General features: G+C 37.4%; 5 protein-coding genes across 6 annotated transcripts; 2 read left to right on the top strand and 3 right to left on the bottom strand.

Moving 5' to 3' along the window:
- The first annotated feature begins 2,654 nt into the window (after nucleotides 1-2,654).
- On the top strand, nucleotides 2,655-7,172 carry LOC119074148. The gene is made up of 5 exons (XM_037180148.1): nucleotides 2,655-2,846; nucleotides 5,767-5,861; nucleotides 5,921-6,064; nucleotides 6,124-6,358; nucleotides 6,418-7,172. The coding sequence occupies exons 1-5, from the start codon at nucleotides 2,783-2,785 to the stop codon at nucleotides 6,960-6,962; spliced, it is 1,083 nt and encodes a 360-aa protein (XP_037036043.1). The 5' UTR covers nucleotides 2,655-2,782; the 3' UTR covers nucleotides 6,963-7,172.
- Nucleotides 7,173-11,147: 3,975 nt separating this feature from the next.
- LOC119074147 (protein immune deficiency) lies at nucleotides 11,148-12,681 on the bottom strand. The gene is made up of 2 exons (XM_037180147.1): nucleotides 11,896-12,681; nucleotides 11,148-11,815 (listed from the first exon to the last, which is right to left on the bottom strand). Exons 1-2 carry the CDS (start codon nucleotides 12,299-12,301, stop codon nucleotides 11,457-11,459), a joined length of 765 nt encoding a protein of 254 aa, XP_037036042.1. The 5' UTR covers nucleotides 12,302-12,681; the 3' UTR covers nucleotides 11,148-11,456.
- Nucleotides 12,682-14,623: 1,942 nt separating this feature from the next.
- LOC119074145 (CD63 antigen-like) lies at nucleotides 14,624-18,196 on the bottom strand. The gene is made up of 5 exons (XM_037180144.1): nucleotides 18,055-18,196; nucleotides 15,418-15,606; nucleotides 15,180-15,341; nucleotides 14,883-15,119; nucleotides 14,624-14,823 (listed from the first exon to the last, which is right to left on the bottom strand). Exons 1-5 carry the CDS (start codon nucleotides 18,118-18,120, stop codon nucleotides 14,707-14,709), a joined length of 771 nt encoding a protein of 256 aa, XP_037036039.1. The 5' UTR covers nucleotides 18,121-18,196; the 3' UTR covers nucleotides 14,624-14,706.
- Nucleotides 18,197-21,175: 2,979 nt separating this feature from the next.
- On the top strand, nucleotides 21,176-22,711 carry LOC119074143. The gene has a single exon (XM_037180140.1). It carries the CDS (start codon nucleotides 21,303-21,305, stop codon nucleotides 22,563-22,565), a length of 1,263 nt encoding a protein of 420 aa, XP_037036035.1. The 5' UTR covers nucleotides 21,176-21,302; the 3' UTR covers nucleotides 22,566-22,711.
- An 84-nt stretch (nucleotides 22,712-22,795) lies between these two features.
- On the bottom strand, nucleotides 22,796-24,264 carry LOC119074144 (THAP domain-containing protein 11-like). Of its 2 annotated transcripts, XM_037180143.1 has the most exons (5): nucleotides 24,075-24,264; nucleotides 23,924-23,998; nucleotides 23,757-23,847; nucleotides 23,515-23,676; nucleotides 22,796-23,431 (listed from the first exon to the last, which is right to left on the bottom strand). In XM_037180143.1, exons 2-5 carry the CDS (start codon nucleotides 23,944-23,946, stop codon nucleotides 22,829-22,831), a joined length of 879 nt encoding a protein of 292 aa, XP_037036038.1. In that variant the 5' UTR covers nucleotides 23,947-23,998; nucleotides 24,075-24,264; the 3' UTR covers nucleotides 22,796-22,828. The 2 variants fall into 2 exon arrangements, with proteins under 2 accessions (XP_037036038.1, XP_037036037.1); XM_037180142.1 differs by having other exon boundaries at nucleotides 23,757-23,998.
- Between the last annotated feature and the right edge of the window lie 1,439 nt (nucleotides 24,265-25,703).

The raw sequence follows: 25,703 nt of genomic DNA, 5'->3' as shown, positions 1-25,703 counted from the left end.
TGGGCATAAAAATGAATATGTGATAAGCCATTACCCCAGGAAAAATCAGAATTTTGTTTTATTGGCCTCGAAGTGGTTTCCGTGTGTGGTTTTCGAGGGTCGGGAACGCGTTTTCGGCTGTAGCTTAGCTGTATTGAAACCTACAGAGGCGTGCGGCCCATCAAATGAAAGGTGGTAACACGATTCGAACAAAAAAATAATTAAAAAAATCGGGGCAGATTCGTTTGAGCTAGAGTGATTAGAGTGACCAAATTTTGAGCGACTCGAGCGTAGGATGAAAGGACTAATATTTTTTTGGGTTATGAGAGATAGAGAATTACTTTCTTCGGCAAAGTCTCAGAGTTTTACGAGTAGAACATAGGGGCATATGTGAAAAATGTCGAAAGTTAGAAACGGGTGGGTCAATTAGGGTTTTAGAGTTATTTTGTGAATGGTGGCTGATAGAGAGTTACTTTCTTCGCCAAAGTCTCAGAGTTTTACGAGTAGAGCAGAGGGGCATATGTGAAAAATGGCGAAAGTTGGAAATGGGTGGGTCAATTGGGGTTTTGGAGATATTTCTTGAATGGTGGCAGAGTTAGAATTACTTTCTTCGTCAAATTTTCGATTTTCGTCAAATTTTCGATTTTCGTCAAATTTTCGAATTTCGTCAAATTTTCGAATTTCGTCAAATTTTCGAATTTCGTCAAATTTTCGAATTTCGTCAAATATTAGAATTTCGTCAAATTTTCGAATTTCGTTAAATTTTCGATTTTCGTCAAATTTTCGAATTTCTGTTATAAACTGTTATAAAAAGCAGTGTTCTAAAACTTCTAAAACGATTGATATCCCAACAAAAATCTCTTCGAGAAAAGTGTGACGCAGTCTTTGAAGTACAATTTCTAAAATGAATGATATCGCTAGAGTTGACGCTTTCAGCTTCGTTACGCAAAAATTAAATTTTACACCCAATTTTAGTTCAAACAAGCTGGCTTAGTTTTTCTCATCATCTGCCAAATAATTTTTACCAAAAAAAAATTGACTGGAAACAACCAAAATTAACTTTTCTTCATTTTTGTCAATTCTTTATTTTCTCGAGTCATTTGTTATTTTAGATGATCGATTTAAATACTACGCACTTATGAGTGTAAGAAAGTCTTTGATGACACGAACTTATTTATTCCAAGCGGTCTAATTTTTACTGTAATCAATTTCAATGACTCTTGCAGTTTGAGCAATGCCCGAATGGGCAAAGTAAAACTATTTTCTTCCTGGTAACTAAAATTTCCCTGTAACCAAAAATGTAAAATTGACTTCCTGGTCGTATATTTCTTTGTGGATTTATTCTGCAAAGGTTGATGACCCGGATGACCACACCAAATTTTTACGAATTCGCATTATTTCCATTGTCGTAAATTTCGACATAACCAACTCAGTCTTTCAATTTGATTTACTTATCGTGCACACTATATAAAATGTGGCCTTGGTACTACCACCAGCGAAAAATTGGGTATAAAGTACTCATGTACCCTAACGTAACTCAAAGTCATCATTTAAAACAACGAGACAGATTTTCTGCTACCAACGCACTCCAAGCAAAAGTGCTTCGATTGAAACCTGACAAATAGAGAACTTTTTTGTATGAAATTTTATCCCCACTCTTTTAACAGTGTAAAATTTTGTATGGAGCACTGTCAAGTTTCAGTACCCTATTTAGAGTACCACTTTTGCTTGAAGTGTGTTGCTGCTACTCTTAATATACTCTCAGAGTTTGTACACATATTTTGGTCAGTAATGTTGAAACTGTGGACATAATTTTCTTAAATTGGCAAATTACACTTGTGTGTCTCACATCAAAGACGGTATTTATTCATTTATTTATATGGTTATGGTTAAAGACACGATAGAATAATTTGACTAAATAATAAGTGGAGGTGATGTCGAGGGTGATGTCCCTTTAACCTTTCAGAGATTGTTGATAGGATCAGAGAAAGGTACAAAACGGAAAGCCGTTGTCCATAATATAGTGTCTAACGAAGTTGATGTTCCTTTTGATAAAAAAATGACTCGGTTCGTCGTAACTTTCTGTCCACACCGACCCGTAAGCGACTTAATGAGGCTTAAGAAGAATCGTTTACCTTACCATGTAATCCTCTGAATTTATTTTCCGTTGGGTATCATCATTGTGAGCTGGGTGATGATGAAATGATCATTTATTACTTAATGGCAAGCGTTTTGTTATATATGAGAAAGTGCGTATAATTTTACAGTAAATTTAAGGCATAAAAAAATCTAATAAAAAACGAACGTTCCGCTAATCTAACCACAAAAATTATGGCAACTTTCGTTCATTATAAAAAAAAAGATTGAGCAGAAGACGACGAATCGCTACGAAATGATATTTTCTCGTCTTCTTTTTTTCTCTCGAATTTTTAAGTAAAAATAAATTAATTTCACCCATTCATAAAGTAGGTTTCATACTTACATGAGACATAAAATGCAAGATTATGTAGATAAGTTAGCTACCTCCGCTCTGTGAGTACATATATACCACTTTTATGCTTATAGATAAATATATTCTACAAAAAAAAAATCGTAACAATGGGTACCATATGGAAATGTGATTAATTCTTGCATGCAAAAAGAAAAAAAACAAAAAAATTACTTTTCCCGTGTTATGGATTGTTAGTCTTTTGCAGTCATTCAAGGCGATCGGTTTAAAACAAAGAGAATTTTTTGTTTTGTGATAATTTTGGGCGACATTTCGTTTCTCGTACAAAGTGGTGCAGCTCTTGTGAAACACATAATGGCCAGGTCTCAGTTACAAGTGATATTTATTTATGTGGTCGTTACAGCGTTCATTGGGTCAGGTATAATACAATCAAAATTATACTTAACCTTAGTCAGACGGTAGGGCATATTATCTCTAGTGTGTCACTATCGAATCTGGCATTTGATTCGATTCTTGGAATATTTTTGTCAACGTATCGCTAGAAAATCGGGTACTTCGTCAGTTTTAAAGTAAATTTTCCTGTACAATGGAGACGGCATTATATCAGTGCCTATGATTGGGACTTTCAATTACTTAAATTTACCAAAAATTGTCGAAATTTACCCAGATTTACCGAAAATTTTCTGAAATTTACTGAACAACTTTTTCCTTGAATTTCGGCAAATATTGATATGCACTGCATTAGCTAGAGCTCATCACTTATTTTGATACCACTCTAGTTAACAGATGGCTCAGCCTGTCTTAAGTTGCCTAGTTGGACAATCGAACTTCGACTTAAGACGTTAAAAGAATTTTGATTTTAAAAATTTTGCTTTGTTCGTACACTTTCCTTCAACGGATTTGAAGATCAAAAGATCGAAGCTTTTAGTCATCCTTTTCGAGAATATGGAGCGAATTTGTGTTAGTAATTGATGAAAAAGTATTGAAGCTACAACGGTGTGGAGAAAGTGCAATATTTTGATAAAAAGGTTCATTAGTTCATCTCATTAGAATTGTATTACAGTTTGTTCATTTCATTTTTACACAGTTTCTAAAGATTGTCGATATGTCAGAGTTTTTAATGTACCCAGTCAATTAAGTTCTTCCCAAATTGCGCAATATTTGAATTCGCGATAGAAATTTTAAATTTTGCGCCAAAAATTCATAATTTGGGAAGAACTTAATTGACTGGGTACATTTAAAACTCTGACATATCTAAAACTGTGTAAAAATGAAATGAACAAACTGTAAGAGTGATATCGCCAAAACTTGAACCAATTTGAAAACAATGGTTCGGCGATCCAGGCAAGCTATAGCTCGTTTGAATCGTCTTTCAATTCTAAGAAATAGGGATCTTTTAGTTTTTCTGTTAGTTTCCCATTTTCGGAGTGAACACGTGAAAAGTCATAGCATGTCAAGGGGTGGTGAAAACAGTTTTTTTTGTGATAGCTCAAGATAGACTTGTTTCTAAAAGTTGTAAATTTGTAGGAATATAGGCCTTTGGCAGACCTTCATAAAGAGTATAATCATCGGTATAGGCCGCCACCCGTTCTTGACGTATGACTCAAAATATGGTCAATGTTTGGTCAGTGCTACTGGCTTGCAACAGAATTTATCCGCGGAACTGACTATAGGGTGTTGTAGCTGGACTTACCCTCTTTCATTCCACGTATAAAAAACCCCTGATAAATTCTGTTGCAAGCCATAAAGTTAGTTGAAGTATAATGTCGCTCCAGGAGACCCATATTTTTCAGTGTTTTCAACTTGTTTTTGGTCTTCAAACAGGTTGGAGCGATGGGAATGAAATAAACTAAATCAAAATTACATGTTCAGCTCGAAATTGTCTTGAACCGCGCGATCATTGGTCTTGAAAATGTTGCTTTCCTCCTTCTTCGTAGAAGGTGGAAAACCTCATTTCTTTTACTTCACAAAATGAACAGAAACTCAATTGCTTGCTACGAATATAGGTTTATTGTAAAGCAGAGATGCGCAGCGTTCGTTTACAGTCAATAAATGGTCACTCAAGATGTAATTTGTGCTTCACAAGAGGTCACACAATATGGAAATGTGTGTAAAATAACGTTTTTTATATGTAAACGAACGCTGCGCATCTCTGCTTTACAATAAACCTATATTCGTAGCAAGCAATTGAGTTTCTGTTCATTTTGTGAAGTAAAAGAAATGAGGTTTTCCACCTTCTACGAAGAAGGAGGAAAGCAACATTTTCAAGACCAATGATCGCGCGGTTCAGGACAATTTCGAGCTGAACATGTAATTTTGATTTAGTTTATTTCATTCCCATCGCTCCAGTCTGTTTGAAGACCAAAAACAAGTTGAAAACACTGAAAAATATGGGTCCCCTGGAGCGACATTTTACTTCAACTAACTTTATGGCTTGCAACAGAATTTATCTGGGGTTTTTTATACGTGGAATGAAAGAGGGTAAGTCCAGCTACAACACCCTATAGCCAGTTCCGCGGATAAATTCTGTTGCAAGCCAGTAGCACTGACCAAACATTGACCATATTTTGAGTCATAAGTCAAGAACGGGTGGCGGCCTATACCGATGATTATTCTCTTTATGAAGGTCTGCCAAAGGCCTATATTCCTACAAATTTACAACTTTTAGAAACAAGTCTATCTTGAGCTATCACAAAAAAACTGTTTTCACCACCCCTTGACATGCTATGACTTTTCACGTGTTTACTCCGAAAATGGGAAACTAACAGAAAAACTAAAAGATCCCTATTTCTTAGAATTGAAAGACGATTCTAACGAGCTATAGCTTGCCTGGATCGCCGAACCATTGTATTTATTTTCCCCAAAATTGGTTCAAGTTTTGGCGATATCACTCTTAAGTTTTCTCTGCTCTCAATTGCCTAAACTTCTTTATCAGCTAGTTTGAACGAGTTCAGAGTTTACTTATAGCAGACAAAGTATGACCCTTGCGTAGGGTTTTACTAACACAGTTCCTACTCGAAGTTAAAATGATGGTATTTTGCAGATTTGATTTTAAATAATTTCCAAATAAAGAAAATTAAAAACTTTCATTGCAATGACTTTCGAAAGTAGCATACCGTGAACACATATATTGCGGAAATACCGATGCTTTGGGTTCTACTCTCTTGAACACCACTGACTTCTCTAATTGAATTTTTTGTGTGAGTTTTGTTGACGAATGCGCCGATCTTAGATTTTATCAGGAAATTTAAATATTTGAGTGAGAGTCAAATTTCAATCTACCAGACGAGTGCTGGTGTGGTTTATCGGATTCAATTATTTTTTCCTAACATTTTAAGGATATCCAAATCACTATCCAATGAGATGCTCGTCGAAGCTTGAAATGGCACTTGAGAGAATGTTAAGAAAAGACCAGTCACGTTCCGGATTTCGGGTAATTAATTTTGATCGTTTGAAACCAGCTCAACATCCTCAAGAAATTTTGCTTTTTAGTCTCACATTGACCTACCACCTTATACTCAATCTCCACTGACGACAAAGTCCTACTTTAGCAATGTTAACGAGAAAATGGACTACGATTATGACAGCGACGAGCGTGCCATACCACATCGTAACGTTGAAGTAGCAGAATTACGGGTAAGGATTTCAATTTTAAATGATTGACCCATAACCATTCCGCTACTTTAATATTGCAGGTCCGACTACCGACGAACGCACGATGGGTTCATGTGGACAAATGTACATTTGTTCCAGAAAATCGAACGCTAGACACACGGTTAGTCTTTCCAGATTTAACAATTTCGGGAAAGGTTTTTGTTCGACCACATCAGGGTAACTGCGAAATGATATTACGTTTACGCCGAGCTGGTATTGAATTCCACACTACACCAATCGTTGAGGAACGGTCTCGTGCAGCATCAGTACGAACAGGTATGATTACGAACCGCTGGTTGTTGAATCTTTCTCAAAATTCAAATGTTTTCAATTAGATTCACATTTCGCCGAGCCTGGTTTCATTTCCGTTTACGCCCATGGCTGTGACGGTCTGAGTCCATTCAAATATCGCCAAAATTCAAAACGGAATCCCATTTTCGATCAAAACAACGATGAACAAAGACGTTACGATTTCCCTCCGTACGGTCCTAACAGATATGATCGATACGATCGGTTGGATCGACCGCACAATTTTAAAAAGCGATCCATAGACGATGCACTATTAACGGCCACGGATGATATCCGATTTGACGACGAACTTCTCGATAACTCGAATTCGCGCAGCGAGTCGAGAACATTCGGTAACTACTTTGATAACAACAGAGAAGGACATCGGATGGGTCAACCATTTTCCGGTCAATGGCAGAACGTTGAATTGGCCAATTCTGATGAACAGGATGACGCGTATTCGAGAGAATTGGAGGATTTGTTTTCGAAAGGTGTTCGAAGCATATTGACGTCTTACATGCAAAAAGCGCTCCAACCAGCGATCAAAGAGACTTTAATGGAAAGTATGGGATATACATTGTCATACGGATAAGCGTAATGTCCATCATTTTTATTAGAAGTAGGAGTGATGTGGAATGGAAGGTATAGAGAATGGTTGATTGATTTCTATCATCATTTGGCTTTTGAACTTGAACAAATTTTAGTTTGAATTTAAAGCGTAGATTTGGCTGTTAAAATTATTGTGATCGTTTTTTCCATTTATAGTTTAAATCACAAAAATATAGCGTAGCCCAAACGAATCAAATTGTTTTCATTGAATGAAAAGAGAAATCTCAAACATCGCCGTACCAAATTCGTAAATGCTTGCAATCTTCTAGCCAGAGAAATGATAAGTTGGTACGCCTGTGGCCACATTTCTCTGCTTCTAACAGATCCAGTGGCGCTTCTTCATAGAGACCAATTGGACCATGGTCCAGGGCGCTGGTAAAATGGGGCGCTGGAATATGCGAACAAAAATTTCATACTTTGCATGAAAATTCATGGGATGTTGCCTCAAAGGAAAAAAAAGTCCGCTGCGCGGCCTTCCTATCATAACACTGACATCTTTCGAATACAGTATGAGGAAATTACGCAGACCGCTCAAGTCTTTATCGTCATCCCGTCAGTGTAGAAATTGATAGTTTACTTTATTGATTTAGATCATATCTCTAAACGAGGAATTGAAGGAAATACTAGAAGTTGAAAAGTTACAAGGAATTGACTGGAAATACGAGAAATTTGACGTAAATGAAAGGAAATACGGATAAGTATGACAAACGAAAGAACTAAGCGAATGAAAAAAAAAAACTTCATCTTCTCACTCGCTGCAGGTTTCCGGTCCTAGCTATTCGGTTTGTAAAATACAGTTCACTCACTGATTGATCCTTTCATTTACTTTCAATTTCTCGTATTACCAGTCAATTCTTGTAACTCCTTCAATTTCTAGTATTTACTTCAATTCTTATTATTTACCGGATACTTCGGCAGCTACGACACTGCAGTAATTTCGACGGTTTTTGTTCGTTTTCTTTAAATTTGGAGGAAATCTTAGAAAATTATCGGAATAAAGAAAAGGAAAGAAAAATTTTAGAAAATTGTTTCTAAAAAGTAGACAATGAATTGGATAGTAACAGAAAATATCGTGGAATTCTTAGAAATTATTAGGAATTATAGGAAATAATAGGAATCAAAGTGCAAATCCGCCAAAACGGAATGTACTTTTCTCCTCGTCTCTGGTTCAATTTACAGTCGGAGAAACATAGACTTCGGGATTTTAAGAGGCATCATCGTTTTCATCGTTTTTCTGTATTCTCTCATTTCGCATGTAATTTCAAATGGCAATTGAGAGAATTACAGAAACGATGGTATCTCTAAAAATCCCGAAATCTATATTTATCCGACTGTAACGGATTTTTTTTATTTTCGAGCTTAACCGCAGAATAATGTGAATGGATTAAGGGACTGGCAGTTTTTGAACCTTAATTGGAATCCTGCTTTTTTCATGTATCTCAAAAAAATGTCCTACATGTCCTGCTGCAGGACACGAAACATACATTTGGACACTGGATTTCCATTTACTTTTGATTGTACCTTTCCACCAGAATCCTTTTTCAAAAATGTAGACCAATGACGACCGCAAAAACGACCACGAGTTTGTTAGCTTTCAACAGAGAATAGATTTGGCTGTAGCAGTTTGAACAGCTCTGAGGAAACTGAGCAGTTTATGGAAATTTCGTTAAATTTTTGTGCTCACTTTTCTTAGAGTTGGTCATTGACCAGTGGTTAAACGAATACAACGAAAACTAAGTTTTATTTAAAGCTTACACATTCGTAACACATATTGCGGTCGTACATTTTTTAAATCAGATTCTGATGAAAAGATATTAACAAAAATGAAGTACGTGACACACAAATGGCTGTAATTTTAGCTAAGCATTGATGCCTCCTAAAGAAAGAAAAATTTTCTCGGGGTATTTGTTCAATCCTGGAAGACTGAATCAGATATGAGTGTTTGGTAAAGGCTTGCTTGAAGTCGAAGACGCATGTCTCAATTTTTTTACTCTAATCTTACAAATAAATTTTGACCTATAAATATATTTACAAAATAAAAACAATCAAAAACGAGGCGCTAGATTGTAGTGGTCCAGGGCGCGCAGTATGCTAGAAGCGCCTCTGAACAGATCCACACATTGCCGAAATCGAACCTTTATATCACAGCGGTTATACATCATCTGTTGTTCATAACGACTTGATGATGGATGATTAAACACAACAAAAACCCGAAATACTTGGGAGTCCACCTAGATCGACTCAAATCGAATCGATCGAATCAAAAACTAAAGTCACGAAATAATCTACTGAGGAAAGTGGCTGGCACAGATTGGGGAGTGAACTACGAACTACGGCACTGGCACTCGTTTACTCGACGGCTGAATATGCGGCGCCTTTTTGGTACAAATGCGCACACGTAGATAAAATTGACACGCAATTAAATGAAACCATGAGAATTATCACGGGGTCAGTGCAATCAACGCCACGTCCTTGGCTACCGGTGCTGTCAAACATTGCTCCTCCTGAACTGAGGAGAGAAAAGGCCGCTCAGAGAATCTGGTTTCAGTGTATGAACCACCAACACGCCGACAGATTGCCGATCGTAAATGACTTGACGAACCCACCACCGCATCGACTCAGTTCCAGACGCCCAATTTGGAAGGATCATATTGTCACTGACGAACACTATTCCATTGAGGAGCGGTGGCGACAAAAATGGATGGAATGCCCGGATTTTGAAAACAAATTTCTCATCGACGACCCAACCAAAGCTGTTCCTGGCTTGTGTATGCCCCGTAAGCTTTGGAAAACAATAAATCGACTGCGCACCGGACATGGGTGCTGTGCAGAGAAAATGTTTCAATGGAGTTACGTGGACTCTCCATTGTGCGATTGCGACCGTTCATCGATACAATCAATGAGTCACATCATAAATGACTGTCCTGCTAGACGATTCTCAGGTGGCATATATGAGATACATTCAATGACTACGGAATCAATTTTGTGGTTGGAAAACCTGGATTTGAATTTATGAAGTGAGTGACTTAATTTATCTGTGATATTTTCGTTTGAGCTTAATTTGGTCTTTTTTGTTGTCTTTTTTTTGTTATCTTTTTGATAGTTTTTGGTGTAAGAAGTTTTTGTAATTTGGAACCATACGCATAAATAAATAAATAACGACTTCAAGAATGAATGACAATGCGGTATAATAGAAAAAAACCATATTCAAAACTAATGAAGTAAAAGATTTTAAATCAAATCAAAGATAAGTACCAAAATCAACAATGAAGTAATAGATCAGAGAAGGATGGATAAGATTAGTTGGCCGTATCCTTTTAGGAGACTTGCACTTAAGTCGCGATTGAGCTTGTTATGAGTACTATTTTGTATGAAATTTTTACCACACTCTATTTACAGTGTAAAATTTTGTATGGAACACTGTCAAGTTTCTGTACCCTATTTAGAGTACCACTTTTGGTTGAAGTGCGTTGATAGATTCGATAGTAGAACTGCTGATATGCTTGCCCCGCCTGTGATAGATTACACCTAAAAGATAGAAATTGCGGTGCTGCTTTGAAAGTTAAAAATTTTGCGCATTGGAAGCTGATGTCTTTTTGGTAACCAGCCAGACATTGTATGGAGACACCAAAGTTTGGAAAATAAATGTTGCCGGTGACTGGTCATGCAGAAATGTCAAAAAAAATTGCTATAATTTGGCGTGATTGGTGTAGGGTAATCTGGCACACTATATAAATTCATGGTGTGCCAGATTCACCTCGAAGGGGCGACTTTTCGTTACATGTAGTAAAAGGACACATACTATGATCGCGTGTGCAAGATTCCCCGATGCCGAACGTGAGTTTTCTTTGTTCCATCCCTTTGAAAAGGACCTTTTCACTGTTTTTATATTTCTCCTATTTCACACTCATGCGACGAGTGTTCCTTTTTGTTCTGTTGAAAGTACAGAAAACGATGTGAAACTAATACAACTGCAGAACATACTTTTCACATGAACACTTTATCTTGAGTTGAGTCTTAGGTGTTGCGAACGCTAATACTCCTTATGAACGGAACCTTTTCTGTACGTCATATCTCTTGTTCAATGTAAAATACTGGAGTAAGTTGACTACGTTGCTGAATTAAATCGTGAACGGTGTGTTTCGTGAATCATAACTAAAAATCTGAATTTTTTTCATTTTTATTTCGGAAAAATATTTTCTTTTTCTACAAATTTTACATTTTTATAAATTTGCTTTAAGCAGACCCCTTTATCACATTAAACACTAAAATTATAAAAATTTGTTGGAATCAATAAGACAACGTTGTGATCATCAGACTCTATACTTTTAAGTAAAAATCGATTTCTCAACTCTTTAACGACTAAATCATAAGTTCTGGACCACCTCATGTTCAGTTACAAAAATCATATTTCTCTTTCGAAAACGTTAAATGTTTTTCTTATCAATAATTTCTCAAAAGATAAAAATTTCTAAATTCACTCGACGGTCTTACCTTTACCACCTCCTGAGTTAGCGTTATTCGTTTCGGATTCACTTACAAGATCACCATTTTTCCAATGCCTTTTCAGTATTGCGACACATTCTCTGTAGCCTAATTTCCACATCAACTTTGTTAAATGACCCAACGATGCATCGTCATTGTTCCGGCTATAATCCAAAAGTAGTCGATAAATCACCTCTTTGACCCCATTCGGATGGTAGTCTTCCTTCATTTGATCGATCTGACCGTCCGAGAAACCCAGATGACGGAACAGACCTCGCCAATTTTCACCCAAGTGAGTTGATATGACGTCCATCACTCTTTCGTTGACTGGTTCATTGGATCTCATCATAACTGATTAATGGAATTTCAATACACATTTTAGGTACTTGCACCGAGCAACAACAAACTGTGTGTAATATATCATCACTCACCGTCAATCGACCTTGTCTTTTGTATACCATCTACTGAGTTGGATCGTCGTTCCGGCGATGGTTCGATATTGTTGTTTATTTGGACATTCGTACCGATAAGCAGTCCATTAATATGTGAAAAATTGTAAACATTCTGCTGTACACTATTTAGCGATAATGAGTTCGATGTGTTGAACGGGTCAACCAATGAATCGCTCGTTCGCACAGCAGACATGCTATGCTCATTATCAAATTGACGTGAAAGTCTCATTTCCGGCGTTGACGGAGTAATAGATACCGCCCTTGATTGTATTGTGTCCGATGAGTCACCTGAATTTCGTTGATTTTCTTCCAGCACAACTGCATCAGTTGCTAGTTTGTTGGGCTTTTTTAGTGAACTCGTCCAGGCGAATAGTTTTTTCGACATGCTGCGTTTTAGCTTCGAACAATAATTTCTCACAACACCACTAGTACGAAGGTGGGCCGGTTTTTCTAAATTTCCACCTGTTCGATTGTTTATCCAAACAAAACTTTTGCGATTGTAACTCTTCTATTTGTGTATTCACAGCGTTGCATGTACGTACTGCGTGTCACTTTAGAAGTTTTGAGAGTTTCGATTAAGTTGGATATTTCGGGAATCGTAGGACTTATAAATCGGTATACTATTTACACTGCCAACAAAAAACACAAAACAATCAAAGCGAAGACAACAACACCAGGTGAAAAATTGAAAACAAAAAAAAAAACAAAGAAAAGAATGAGGAAAACAACTTAAACTAAAACACACACACCAGCAAAGCCAGCTGATGATTGTACATATAGTACACATACGTCATACTTCAGCGGCGTCTCAGGGTTAACTTTGATAGTAAAAACAGTGGTGTCAGCCTCTGAGATTGATTTTCAATCTTAATCTGTCACAGACGGCAAGCATTAACATTAACAGTTTTACTATTCATTTGATCATAGACTCATTTCAGAAATCTTTTACTTCATTTGTTTTGAACATGCTTTTTATCAGTCAGAGCTAGTCGTTTATTCTTGCTGTCGTTGTCGATAATTGCGGAAAATGTGCTGTTATTGAATGGTAACGAGTAATTTCGCGCCGCGCGAGATTACACATATTATAGTGGAATTTCGCGCCAATGCATTTTTCAATGGCTAACTTGATTTAGAGAATTTTTACGAGTACCTGGCGATAAATTGGCGGTAGATTCAGTTGAGTATCAGGCACATAAATTTTGGAGATGCGAATTTTTTTCTAACACCCTAGAGCTTTGTATCAGGGATACCGGTATCCTTAGAAAGTGTGGATTTTCCTTTTACAAAACGTTAGGATACCGGTATCCCAACTGAGACACACGTATTTTGTATCAAGGATACCGGTATCCCGACATAGAAAGTGTGGATTTTCCTTTTACAAAACGTTAGGATACCGGTATCTCAACTGAGATACACGTATTTTGTATCAAGGATACCGGTATCCCGACATAAAAAGTGTGGATTTTCCTTTTACAAAATGTTAGGATGCCTGCATCGCAACTGAGACGTTGCGAGATTCCTACCAGCAAGAAATTCCTTATGGGCGCGAAATTACACTAATAAAGTAGGAATTTCGTGTGGCGCGAGAGATACAACTTTAATATTGTAATTTCGCGCCCATACGCGAAATTACTACTAGCCCCTGTTTCAGGTTTCAGCTAATCCACTCATACAAACAAAAGTGCTTACGCTTGTTTAAACGGGAGAAATAGTTACACGCACGCGCGTCAGAAGAAATTGCTCGCCAAGAAAGGTACTTAAAAAGTCTATATGAGGGATTCTTTTGAATTTCGACTGACCGAAATCGGCGCTATTTTTTCCGGGACCTTTTTATATATGCCTAGTTAGGCCTTGGTGCCTAGGCCCCAAAACCAGTCTCAGACATTTTTGATCTTCCATACCTGGCTGTGTGTTTCACTCCGCCAAACTAGTAAATATGCGTATCGCTGTTAAGCTGAGGCCTTCCACATTCATAATAAGTAATAATTTAATCAAATAATTGCATTAGTGAGGTCACAGCTCTCATCAAAGTTCACGGAGGTTCCATCGATTCTGAGAAATTTTCCAGAAGTCATATTTTCGGCCGATTATCAGCAAATTTTATGAAGTTAATATTTGCCCCAGGAGTACTTGACCACAGCTTTCCAACGAAACCATACACGCCCGTGTCCTCGCCACCTTACTCAAATGAAATCCGAACTACGAAACCTCATTTTTCGACTTTTGGCCACTTACAACCAGCCAGGTATGGAAGATCAAAAATATCTGAGACTGGTTTTGGGGCCTAGGCACCAAGGCCTAACTAGGCATATATAAAAAAGTCCCGGAAAAAATAGCGCCGATTTCGGTTTCAAATTCAAAAGAATCCCTCTATTTAAAAAAAAAGAAATTTATTCCAAAATGGTTGACAACTGGTAGATCAACTGGTGATCATTACTATAATTGAAATGTCACCACAGCAGAGAAATATGATAACAGATGACGCTGTGCTGACCCTGTGAGGCGGCAGCAACGCCATCTATCTCTGAAAATTTTCGATGATAAAGAGGAGAAACCACACTCCTTCTCTTCTAAACCATGAACTTGCATAAAAAAATCCCTCCGTAACCGATCTACCTTTCCAAAGGAGTGTGTTTTTAGGGATTAATTATTATAGAACTCCTTCACTACACGTTAAAATGTTGGTAAAAGCATCGAAAGAACCCATTCAAATGGCAATTTATTGACAATATTTCTCATTTTACAGAATTGCTCGGTGTTTTCAGTGAAAAATTTACTTTAAAACCCACTTCATTGGGCAGGTGAAGTTATATTTTCATGCCCGCCATTCCAAAATTGCATATCACGTTCAGTTTTCTTGTACCGTATGATTTGTGCATAGATGAAACTTAAGCTGATGGCCAAAATCTGCAAGTTACCAAAGTCGGAACAACTTTCCATTATCAATTTTACATTTATTTTTAAACCTGCAGAATCGAAAGGAGTAGTGCCAAGGTACCGATCAACATCATACTCTGCGTAACAATTTGATAAATTGCTTCGAAACAGCCGGACGTGTGATATTTGTCACAAGTCAGGTTAACATAATTGGTAAACTGAACGCAACAGGAAGCTGGCATTAGGCTAGTCTCATTCCCTTCGGCTGTTCCAAAGCCATCGATAAATTCCCAGTCATGCGAACCACTATTGCCACAGCATTGAAACTTTTCATTCAATTTTATCATACAGTTGTTGTGTTTGCATTGCTTGATAATGAAACTCACCTCTGATTGAATCCAATCAACTCCTGATCGATAGTTTACATACTGGCTCATCACATCATTGAGCTGATCAAACACCATTACTCTTGCCTTGGACATTATAGTGAAACTGACAGTCATTACTGCCACTTGCAGTATATATACCATCGACATTGCGACTCCGTACTACTTTTAGACAAATGTTTCCGTGTTGATAATATGTATTCCGTGTAGTTCAGTCTAATTGATCACTTCGACTTACCAAATTCGCTAGGGCTGTACTCTCTCTGATTGCAGCAAAAATGCCGAAGAGCGCGACAGTCATTGAAATAAGTCCAACAACTAACCAAAATATAGCAAACTCTTGCATTCCATATATGATCATGTAGCGGTAAATGGGTGAGTAGACAATTGTTGGTATTGCAGTCAATACGATTAGAACACTTGTGATCTTCATTTAAGAACTTTTTTCATTAAAACAAAGCAAAATGAAGAAAAATTGCTCCATTATACCACTGGAGTCACAATCATTTAAAAAATGTGTGGCCAAAATAGTGCAGGCTTAGGTGTAAGGGACATCCGACTCACTCAAACTAGTATTAGGTGTGTGGAAGATAGAACCAATCCAATAGAAATCCATTTTATAGCACTTCTCATAGGATTATTTACATATCCCAACAAAAATCTCTTCGAGAAAAGTGTGACGCAGTCTTTGAAGTACAATTTCTAAAATGAATGATATCGCTAGAGTTGACGCTTTCAGCTTCGTTACGCAAAAATTAAATTTTACACCCAATTTTAGTTCAAACAAGCTGGCTTAGTTTTTCTCATCATCTGCCAAATAATTTTTACCAAAAAAAAATTGACTGGAAACAACCAAAATTTTACCAAAAAAATCTGCGTCGCATGTGGCAGATAAATTTTCTTGCTGGTCTGTTCCTGAACATTTGCCACTTTGCGACGCAGATTTTTTTGGTAAAATTTTGGTTGTTTCCAGTCAAATTTTTTTTTGGTAAAAATTATTTGGCAGATGATGAGAAAAACTAAGCCAGCTTGTTTGAACTAAATTTGGGTGTAAAATTTAATTTTTGCGTAACGAAGCTGAAAGCGTCAACTCTAGCGATATCATTCATTTTAGAAATTGTACTTCAAACACTGCGTCACACTTTTCTCGAAGAGATTTTTGTTGGGATATCAGTCGTTTTAGAAGTTTTAGAACACTGCTTTTTATAACAGTTTATAACAGAAAATCAAAAATTTGACGAAAATCAAAAATTTGACGAAAATCAAAAATTTGACGAAAATCTAAAATTTGACGAAAATCGAAAATTTGACGAAATTTGAAAATTTGACGAAATTTGAAAATTTGACGAAATTCGAAAATTGGACGAAATTCGACGAAATTCGAAAATTTGACGAAAATCGAAAATTTGACGAAAATCGAAAATTTGACGAAAATCGAAAATTTGACGAAGAAAGTAATTCTCTATCTGCCACCATTCAAGAAATATCTCTAAAACCCCAATTGACCCACCCATTTCCAACTTTCGACATTTTTCACAAATGCCCTTCTTTTCTACTCGTAAAACTCTGAGACTTTGCCGAAGAAAGTAATTCTCTATCTCTCATAACCCAAAAAAATATTAGTCCTTTCATCCTACGCTCGAGTAGCTCAAAATTTGGTCACTCTAATCATGCCCCGATTTTTTTAATTATTTTTTTGTTCGAATCGTGTTACGAATACCTTTCATTTGATGGGTCGCACGCCTCTGTTGGTTTCAATACAGCTAAGCTACAGCCGAAAACGCGTTCCCGACCCTCGAAAACCACACTCAGAAACCACTTCGAGGCCAATAAAACAAAATTCTGGTTTTTCCTGGGGTAATGGCGTATCACATTTTCATTTTTATGCCCACCCTGAGGTTCCTGCAAAATTTCATGGAGATTGGCTGACTAGTTTCCGAGATCGACCGTCGATAGATAGACAGATAGACAGATAGATAGACAGATAGATAGAAACATACAGAGTAAGTTGAAAGATTTTGATTCTTTGGAAAACGTTAATTTGGTGCATTTTCTATCAAAATGACCAAGTTCAAAACGATGTATCTCCGGCAATTTTAAAGTTACATAGTCGAGTGATAGCTCGTTTTGCTCGTATTTGAAGCGCGAATAAGATAGAAAAGGATTTGTGGTGATACAGGCCAAAGGAAAGAAACTAAAATTCTCGCCTATATATAGTTGCCGCGTCTCAAAAAAATTTCTTCGTTCTTTTTTTGGAAGTTAGACTGCGTCAAGTCCTCCGCTATCGCTCCGGACATGATTTGGAGGCTGATGAAATCAAAATAGGGTCTGTATTTCTCTCGTAACGACAGAATTTAACCATTCTGTGTGTGAGGTAAAACCACACAATACATGCAGCTGCAGCTGTACTACACGCATACATATATCAAAAATTGTAGGTTTTTTGAAGTTTGACTGACGAGAGTTAATGCTATGAGCAGTGCTATGGTACGACCGGCTGGTTGGAGTTTCTATTTCACTATTACTCTAATTGATTCGGTTTTACTACGTGCATCGTACACGATAATTATTATATCGACCAGCTGAAATATAATCACTTTCCGTCTGCTAATAATTGTAAATAAAGATTGTATATTCCACTCAGAGATTATTTGGAATGATAAAATAAAGAAATTCTGGCGATAATCTATCTTGATAATAGAATATTGAATTTGGAAAAAGACTAGGCGAAAATGCACAGTGGTATGATGAAGTAATCTCGCGAGTGAGCTCATATGCAAAAGCAAAAAAATAGCAAAAGACAGAAGGCACTACCACCGGTAGAAGCGAATTTTACCTACTGAATATTGCAAATTATACCGTTGTGTATACTTACAACAAAGACGACATTCAATAGAAAGACCAAATATTTCGCGTAAGTCAGTCCCAGATTGAATTTCATTTTTTTTTGGTTCACTTCCGTTTTGGCTTTGTTCTTAATTTTATTGTCAGACAAAGCTGGGTTACGCTCAAATCGATTGATATGCAGGCAAATGACTGAATTAGAAAAAATTGCAAAATCTTCTTTTCACGAATTATCAAAATTGTTTCTTTTTTATCTGATAAAAGCGTTTGTATTGCTGTATGAGTCAAATATATCGATGATGAACAATGTATAATAATAAGACATTCAACGATTTGTTTATAATTTGAAAGACAAATACATACTTGTATCGACACGGACACAAAAAGAGAAAAGAAAATCAAAAGTGTGAAAATAGCAGAGGGTCAATCGGTCAATCGATATACCGTTTTGTTTCGAAGGATTCTGTTGAAAAACGACCTGCTAAAATCGGACGCATTTTCCAGCGGACTTTTTTTATATGTGCCTAGATAGGTGTTAGTCCCTAGAAGCCAGGAAGGAGGTGATCGAAAGTCGAAAACTTGCACTTTTCTTATAGAAATTTCTCCGGCTAAACGACACGTACAAGGTCGCAAATAGTCTTATATGGGGGATAAAATACACTCCTGACGAGGTACGAGCAGTTGAAAGTATGGGTAAAAGTTTGATTATTTAGACGAACTTCTGACGGTTCCTGTTTTCTTTAGAATTATTTCTGGACCATAATGTTGCTTACACCACTCGTAGGTAACGAAAACCGTAAGAGACAAAGATTAAATTCCTAAGCTAATTTGAAACAGAAATGCGTTGTTTGAGACACACAAAAAAAATTTAGACTGGAAACAACCAACATTTTACCAAAAAAATCTGCGTCGCAAAGTGGCAGATGTTCAGGAACAGACCAGCAAGAAAATTTATCTGCCACATGCGACGCAGATTTTTTTGGTAAAATTTTGGTTGTTTCCAGTCTAAATTTTTTTTGTAAAAATTATTTGGCAGATGATGAGAAAACCTAAGCCAGCTTGTTTGAACTAATTGGGTGTAAAATTTAATTTTTGCGTAACGAAGCTGAAAGCGTCAACTCTAGCGATATCATTCATTTTAGAAATTGTATTTCAAAGACTGCGTCACACTTTTCTCGAAGAGATTTTTGTTGGGATATCAGTCGTTTTAGAAGTGTAGTCAACACTGCTTTTTATAACAATTTACAGTTTTAATTCAAAAATTTTACGAAAATCGAAAATTTTACGAAAATCGAAAATTTGACGAAATTCGAAAATTTGACGAAATCTGACGAAATTCGAAAATTTGACGAAATTAAAAAATTTGACGAAATTTGACGAAATTCAAAAATTTGACGAAATTTGACGAAATTCGAAAATTTGACGAAATTTGAAAATTTGACGAAATTCGAAAATTGACGAAAGTAATTCTCTCTCTGCCACCATTCAAGAAATATCTCCAAAACCCCAATTGACCCACTCATTTCGAACTTTCGACATTTTTCACATATGCCCCTCTGTTCTACTCGTAAAACTCTGAGACTTTGCCGAAGAAAGTAATTCTCTATCTCTCATAACCCAAAAAAATATTAGTCCTTTCATCCTACGCTCGAGTAGCTCAAAATTTGGTCACTCTAATCACTCTAGCTCAAACGAATCTGACCCGATTTTTTTAATTATTTTTTTGTTCGAATCGTGTTACCACCTTTCATTTGATGGGTCGCACGCGTCTGTAGGTTTCAATACAGCTAAGCTACAGCCGAAAACGCGTTCCCGACCCTCGAAAACCACACTCAGAAACCACTTCGAGGCCAATAAAACAAAATTCTGGTTTTTCCTGGGGTAATGGCGTATCACATTTTCATTTTTATGCCCACCCTGAGGTTCCTGCAAAATTTCATGGAGATTGGCTGACTAGTTTCCGAGATCGACCGTCGATAGATAGACAGACAGATAGATAGACAGATAGATAGAAACATACAGAGTAAGTTGAAAGATTTTGATTGTTTGGAAAACGTTAATTTGGTGTATTTTGTATGAAAAGTGACCAACTTGAAAACGATGTATCTCCGGCAATTTTAAAGTTACATAGTCGAGTGATAGCTCGTTTTGCTCGTATTTGAAGCACGAATAAGATAGAATAGGATTTGTGGTGATACAGGCCAAAGGAAAGAAACTTAAATTCTCGCCTATATATAGTTGCCGCGTCTCAAAAAATTTTCTTCGTTCTTTTTTTGGAAGTTAGACTGCGTCAAGTCCTCCGCTATCGCTTCGGACATGATAGTTGCCGCGTCTCAAAAAAATTTCTTCGTTCTTTTTTTGGAAGTTAGACTGCGTCAAGTCCTCCGCTATCGCTTCGGACATGATTTAACCCGAAAGTACATGCAAATGCCTTTCTAATGACACCTCACACGACCTTGTACGTGTCAAAGTATTTGCTTCTCTTTCAACAAGTTATGATGTGAGCGAGAAGACCGAAGACCAGTTTATTATATAGATTAATATGAAGAAAGAAAAAGAAATATTTTGACAAGTAATTGAAGAGAACTCAAACCGTTACTCCGTGAAAAAGAAATGTCGTTTAACTTTGTGTCTTGTCCGGATACACAAAAACGTTTAATAGGTTTCCAAAAGTGAAATAATAATTGTTAACTTGTATGGCGTAAGGGTTTAAGAAGTTCATTAGTTTGCTAGAAAGGCATGACATTTGTTTCTGTTTTCAAACGTGAACAAAGTGCATGCCTATTTTCACTGCACATATTATCGGGTAAGGTTTTCTGTGGATGATTTTTGACATTTCGAATGACCTTGGACTTGATCTAGAGACCAATTTCAAGCATTACATGTCAAGTAATTCCATTCACATTAAACATAATCTTATTCAAATTAATGAATCAACGAAACTGAAGTGAGGTTACGTTCGAAAGTACAGTATCTTGAAGATACGAAGAAAATTAGGTTTTTTGACTTTATTTGCTTTAACATTCAATTTTCTATATTTTGAGATCGAAAATGTCTTTCGTTTTGATAACAGACGGTTACACCGCTTGCATCATAGCACTGCTAAATGCTGGGAGCAGTGTTATGCTTTTGCATCCATTCCATGCGATAACATAAAAAGAAGAAGAAGAAGAAGAATGACAAACACGTCTGTCAGGTGTGTTTACATTTTCGTTGTAGCCATAAAAACAAAACGCCAAAATTGTCCCATTGTTCTGAACAACCAAAATACGCGCAGTTATGCGTAAATATCAACAATTATGTCTGATCGTGATTTCGTTAGTTAGCATAGTGGTGCTGCTGATGTACAGAAGCGAAAACAGTCGGCTAAAGTACGTCCTGGAGGTGGTCAATTTTTTCGGACGCAGCGACAATGCAATCTCTAAGCTGGAAAACACAACGAAAATATTCATTCAAAACTACGATCTGGCCAATCCAATGCCGGCGTGGACGAGAATCGGCACCGATTTCCATGTGTACTCGACGTTCTGGAACAATAACACGTTGAAGGCTGGCGGACTGGAATCGATTAGTTTAGTAGCTGGAATCGGTAATGTGCAGTTTCAGTGTGAAATGGAATTTGAAAATGGAAAATCGCAACGCGGCAAATTCATGTTTACCAGGGAAGACGTGTCGGATGCACACAACGATGCGAAGAGCGAAGGTTTCGTGATCTACACGTTCATTTGCAAAATTAACAGAGACTTTGGCTACCCGAAGAAGATTGTTTTCATCGACACCAATTCGCATTCACGGCACGCAGTCAACATTCGCACGAACAAAGTGAAACCGGACAAACAATTTTTGACCGTGTGCCTGAATCTGGCCCAAATCGGAAAGAAAACGAATTTCCCGTTGTCGGACAACCGGTTCCTGCAGTTTTTCTACCACCACTCGTTCATAGGAATTGAAAACTTTTTGATCTACGACACCGACGATCTGCTCAGCACCAAAGTGCGGCAAATACTGTTCAAAAATGGCATCAACATCAACATTCTTCCGTACAATTTTCCGTTCGAATCGCATCACCGGAAACAAGTCCACCGCATCCTCGAAATGGACTGTCTACATCGCACGAAATTGTTTTCGAAATACGCAATCATTTCGGCTCCCAATGAATTTCTGTACACCGATGCCAACATCAAATCGCCACTGTCACCGCTGAAGCAACTGAAAAAGTATCCCGCCGATAGAAATCTATTCGAATTGCCGGTGAGGACGATTTGCGTTGACAAAGCGGTGGTACAATTGGCTCACAATAATCGCTCCAGAATCGATGGGCACGAGATGACATTTTCACTGTACAAACCAGACTACAAATTCGATGATTCGGAAGCGGTTCGCGTAGAAGGCACCAAAATGTCCATGCATCGGTATGAGACATGTGATGGTGATGGGAAGGTTGCAACATTGGACTGGCGGACAACTGTTACGGCTCCGTTTTTGGAGTACTATGACACCATTGCAAGGGAGGTGAAAATTATGGGTTCGCATGAGGGTTAGTTCGAACACACTTATCACCTGTGGCAAGAAAGACTGTGAAAAGACAACTCAAAACACTGCATTTACGAACAAGAATATCAAATTTTCGTTTGACTCAATCAACCGCTAGTTTTCTCTGAATAAATTAAGTTCTGTCGACAATAAAAGGTTCGGTTTCAATTATGGTTGATGAAGTACAGTCTCGCCGTAATAATGCAGCATCTTTGGAAGGACCAACCATAAAACCATTCGCAGAATCACTTGGCAGAAACGTTTTATTTTCCTCAAAATTCGTCATCATCCGGCCAACAACATTCGTTCTTTACAAACTCAAATGGTTTTGTGTTTTGCACTCTATCTTGTTCCACTTTGGGCATCAACGGATCACAATCGTCGACACTGTCTTTGTCGTTGCTGTGTTCACACATCGGTGATAGACAGTCAGTCGTTGCGAAAGTGCTCCCTGTAGTGTCAGCATCATTTTTCATGTAACCCTTAACCAGTACTGGACTGAACGAACTCTTTAACATCCCCAGTTGACCCTTGAGCAGTATTTCCGATATGATCTTTTCCGACATCAGTCTTTGTAGCGGCGACATGAGTAGTAACTTTGAGCTCACCATGGCACCAAATTTGTCTTCATTGTCAGAAACGGGGGCTACTGATTCGCTACAACTAACTTCAACCGGTTTACGGCTATTGTCTTCACTAACCAGTGGAGAGTACGTCGCGTCGATACCATCAAAGTTGAATTCATCACTGGTAGCACCTTCTTCATCGTCAGATTTGATTGATTTTCGAATTCTCTTTCTTGATGGTTTTTGCTCAGCTGTTGTTTTCGGTTCGCAGGTATCGGATTCAATGTCCGAGTCCGGTTGGAGAGAAATCTGAAACGTAGATATTGGAAGATGTTCTAATTCCAGCGATTGTTGGAAGGGAGCAGACACAATGGTGGGAACAAGTCACAAACCTCCGAAGTGCCGATTCCGAAGTTCATTGAGCCGGGTATACGAAGTCGTTCAATTAAAATGCGAGCTATGTCTGATGCTGAAGTGGAAATGTCATTTTCAACATTGCCGTCCAATGTCCTGCTCACAGCATCCTTTTTATGTGCGACATATTCCGTCCAAACCTGAAAATTTGACGAAACTAGAACACAATCGCAGCCGTCGGTGTTATCTTATCGAAAGAAATTCACCGAATCGTCCGTACCTCATCGCAAAGATCGCTACTTTCGTCCATCGTCTGACCATCCACAAACGGAAATATGGATGGAACTGCCGATTTCTTTAGATCAATGCGTCGATTGTTGCGAGAGAAGTCCTCCTCGTTGAAGTGAAGGATGCACACATTATGGTTGACTGTTGGTGGATATTTACGCTTCGGTATCGCTTGGATCCATTCTTTACGCCGTGCCTCATCTCTTGGCAGTTTAAATGTGGTGATACGTCCTCCTGGATCAGATGCGGTAATATTTGTTTACAAATCCGTAAATTCTCTGCCGATGGATGATGTTCGTAAATACAATACCTCGATTACGAAACGAAGGCGTTGTATTGGAATGACATCCTGGTACACAGCAAGAGTTGCATTTTCCTCGAACGTTCACGCTCATTATTGTTTGTAAATAAAAATATTTATCTCTGGCGCTTGTGTTTACTGTGATGATTATCATCGGTATGTGCGTGTGCGATGTGTGCGATTAAATCGATTAAATTTATGTAATAAAAAAGCGAACGCAACATGAATGCGGTGGAAATTTTGACATAATGGGGTCAAGTGGGTCAAGTCAAATTTGTACTGTCAATGTCTGACGTCTAACCCATTTAGGTACAATGGTATTCATAACTGAGTTTATACAGAAACTAATAGGTTTCTTCCATCGTACGGTAAAAACGAATTTTGACAGGCCGAAAACAACCGACTGTCATCCACACAAGCAAACATAACCGCAACTTAAACAAATTTGTTCGTTAAAACTTCAAAGTGAGGTTGTGTTGGCTTCTCTGTGGATGACGATTGACATTTTGAACGACCTTGGAAGAAACCTATAGTGGAACAAGATCGACAAGATTCGTTTTCCAGTGGGAGTAAAGCACGAAAAGTTATATGTTCATGGTAATCGACAAAAAAACTATTCAAAACTTTGAGCTGCTTTTACTTCGACGTTTCATATTAATTTTAGCGTTGATTGAATGAATTTAGTGAAATTTGTCTCCTTGACTATTATTAAGAGTCAGTGCTGGACTGGTCCTAAGGGCGTTCGAGCGATTCCCGAAGGGCCTTTTGATTTTTGTATGGATAAATGACGACAAAGGGCAAAGACAAAGATTTTTTGGTTATTGATGAAAGTGTGGAATAAGAGATCTGTTTTACAGCGATTGGTGAGCAGGTCTAAAAAAACGATAGTATCGTCTAAAAAAACGATATTATCGTTTAAAAACGATATTATCGTTTTTTGAACGATAATATCGTCCAGAAAACGATACTATCGTCCAGACAATATTTCAGAATTTTTCAATTTAAACTATATTATCGTTCTGAATGAAAATTTTTTGGACGATAATATCGTTTTTTAGACGATAGTATCGTCTAAAAAACGATACTATCGTCCAAAAAAACGATATTACCGCCCAAAAAAATTTCATTCAGGACGATAATATAGTCTAAATTGAAAAATTCTGAAATATTGTCTGGACGATAGTATCGTTTTCTGGACGATATTATCGTTCAAAAAACGATAGTATAGTTTTCTGGACGATATTACCGTTCTAGAAAATCTAATGGATATTTTCGTTTTCTGTACGATAATATCGTCCAAAACGATAATATCGTCCTGGGCGATATTATCGTTTTCTTAAATGATAATATCGTCCAGGACGATACTATCGTTTAAAAAAACGATAATATCGCCCAGGACGATATTATCGTTTAGTTTTGGGTTGTAATATTGTCCAGGACTCAATTTTACTCAGAGTTGCTGCAAGTCGGTAACTTACTCCATTAAAAATCATATTTTTTATTGCAGCTATTTATCAAGTCAACGTCTTTCCTCAATGTGGAATATCTTAGCTCAACTCAAGACAATCTTGAGATCAAGTTGAGTTGAGATCTCAACTCAACTCAAGATTTTCCTGAGATCTTAATCTCAACTCAAGA

Source organism: Bradysia coprophila, unplaced genomic scaffold, assembly GCF_014529535.1.
Source record: "Bradysia coprophila strain Holo2 unplaced genomic scaffold, BU_Bcop_v1 contig_138, whole genome shotgun sequence".
In the NCBI taxonomy this organism is placed as follows: Eukaryota; Metazoa; Arthropoda; class Insecta; order Diptera; family Sciaridae; genus Bradysia; species Bradysia coprophila.
This window is presented reverse-complemented; position numbering and strand designations above follow the sequence as displayed.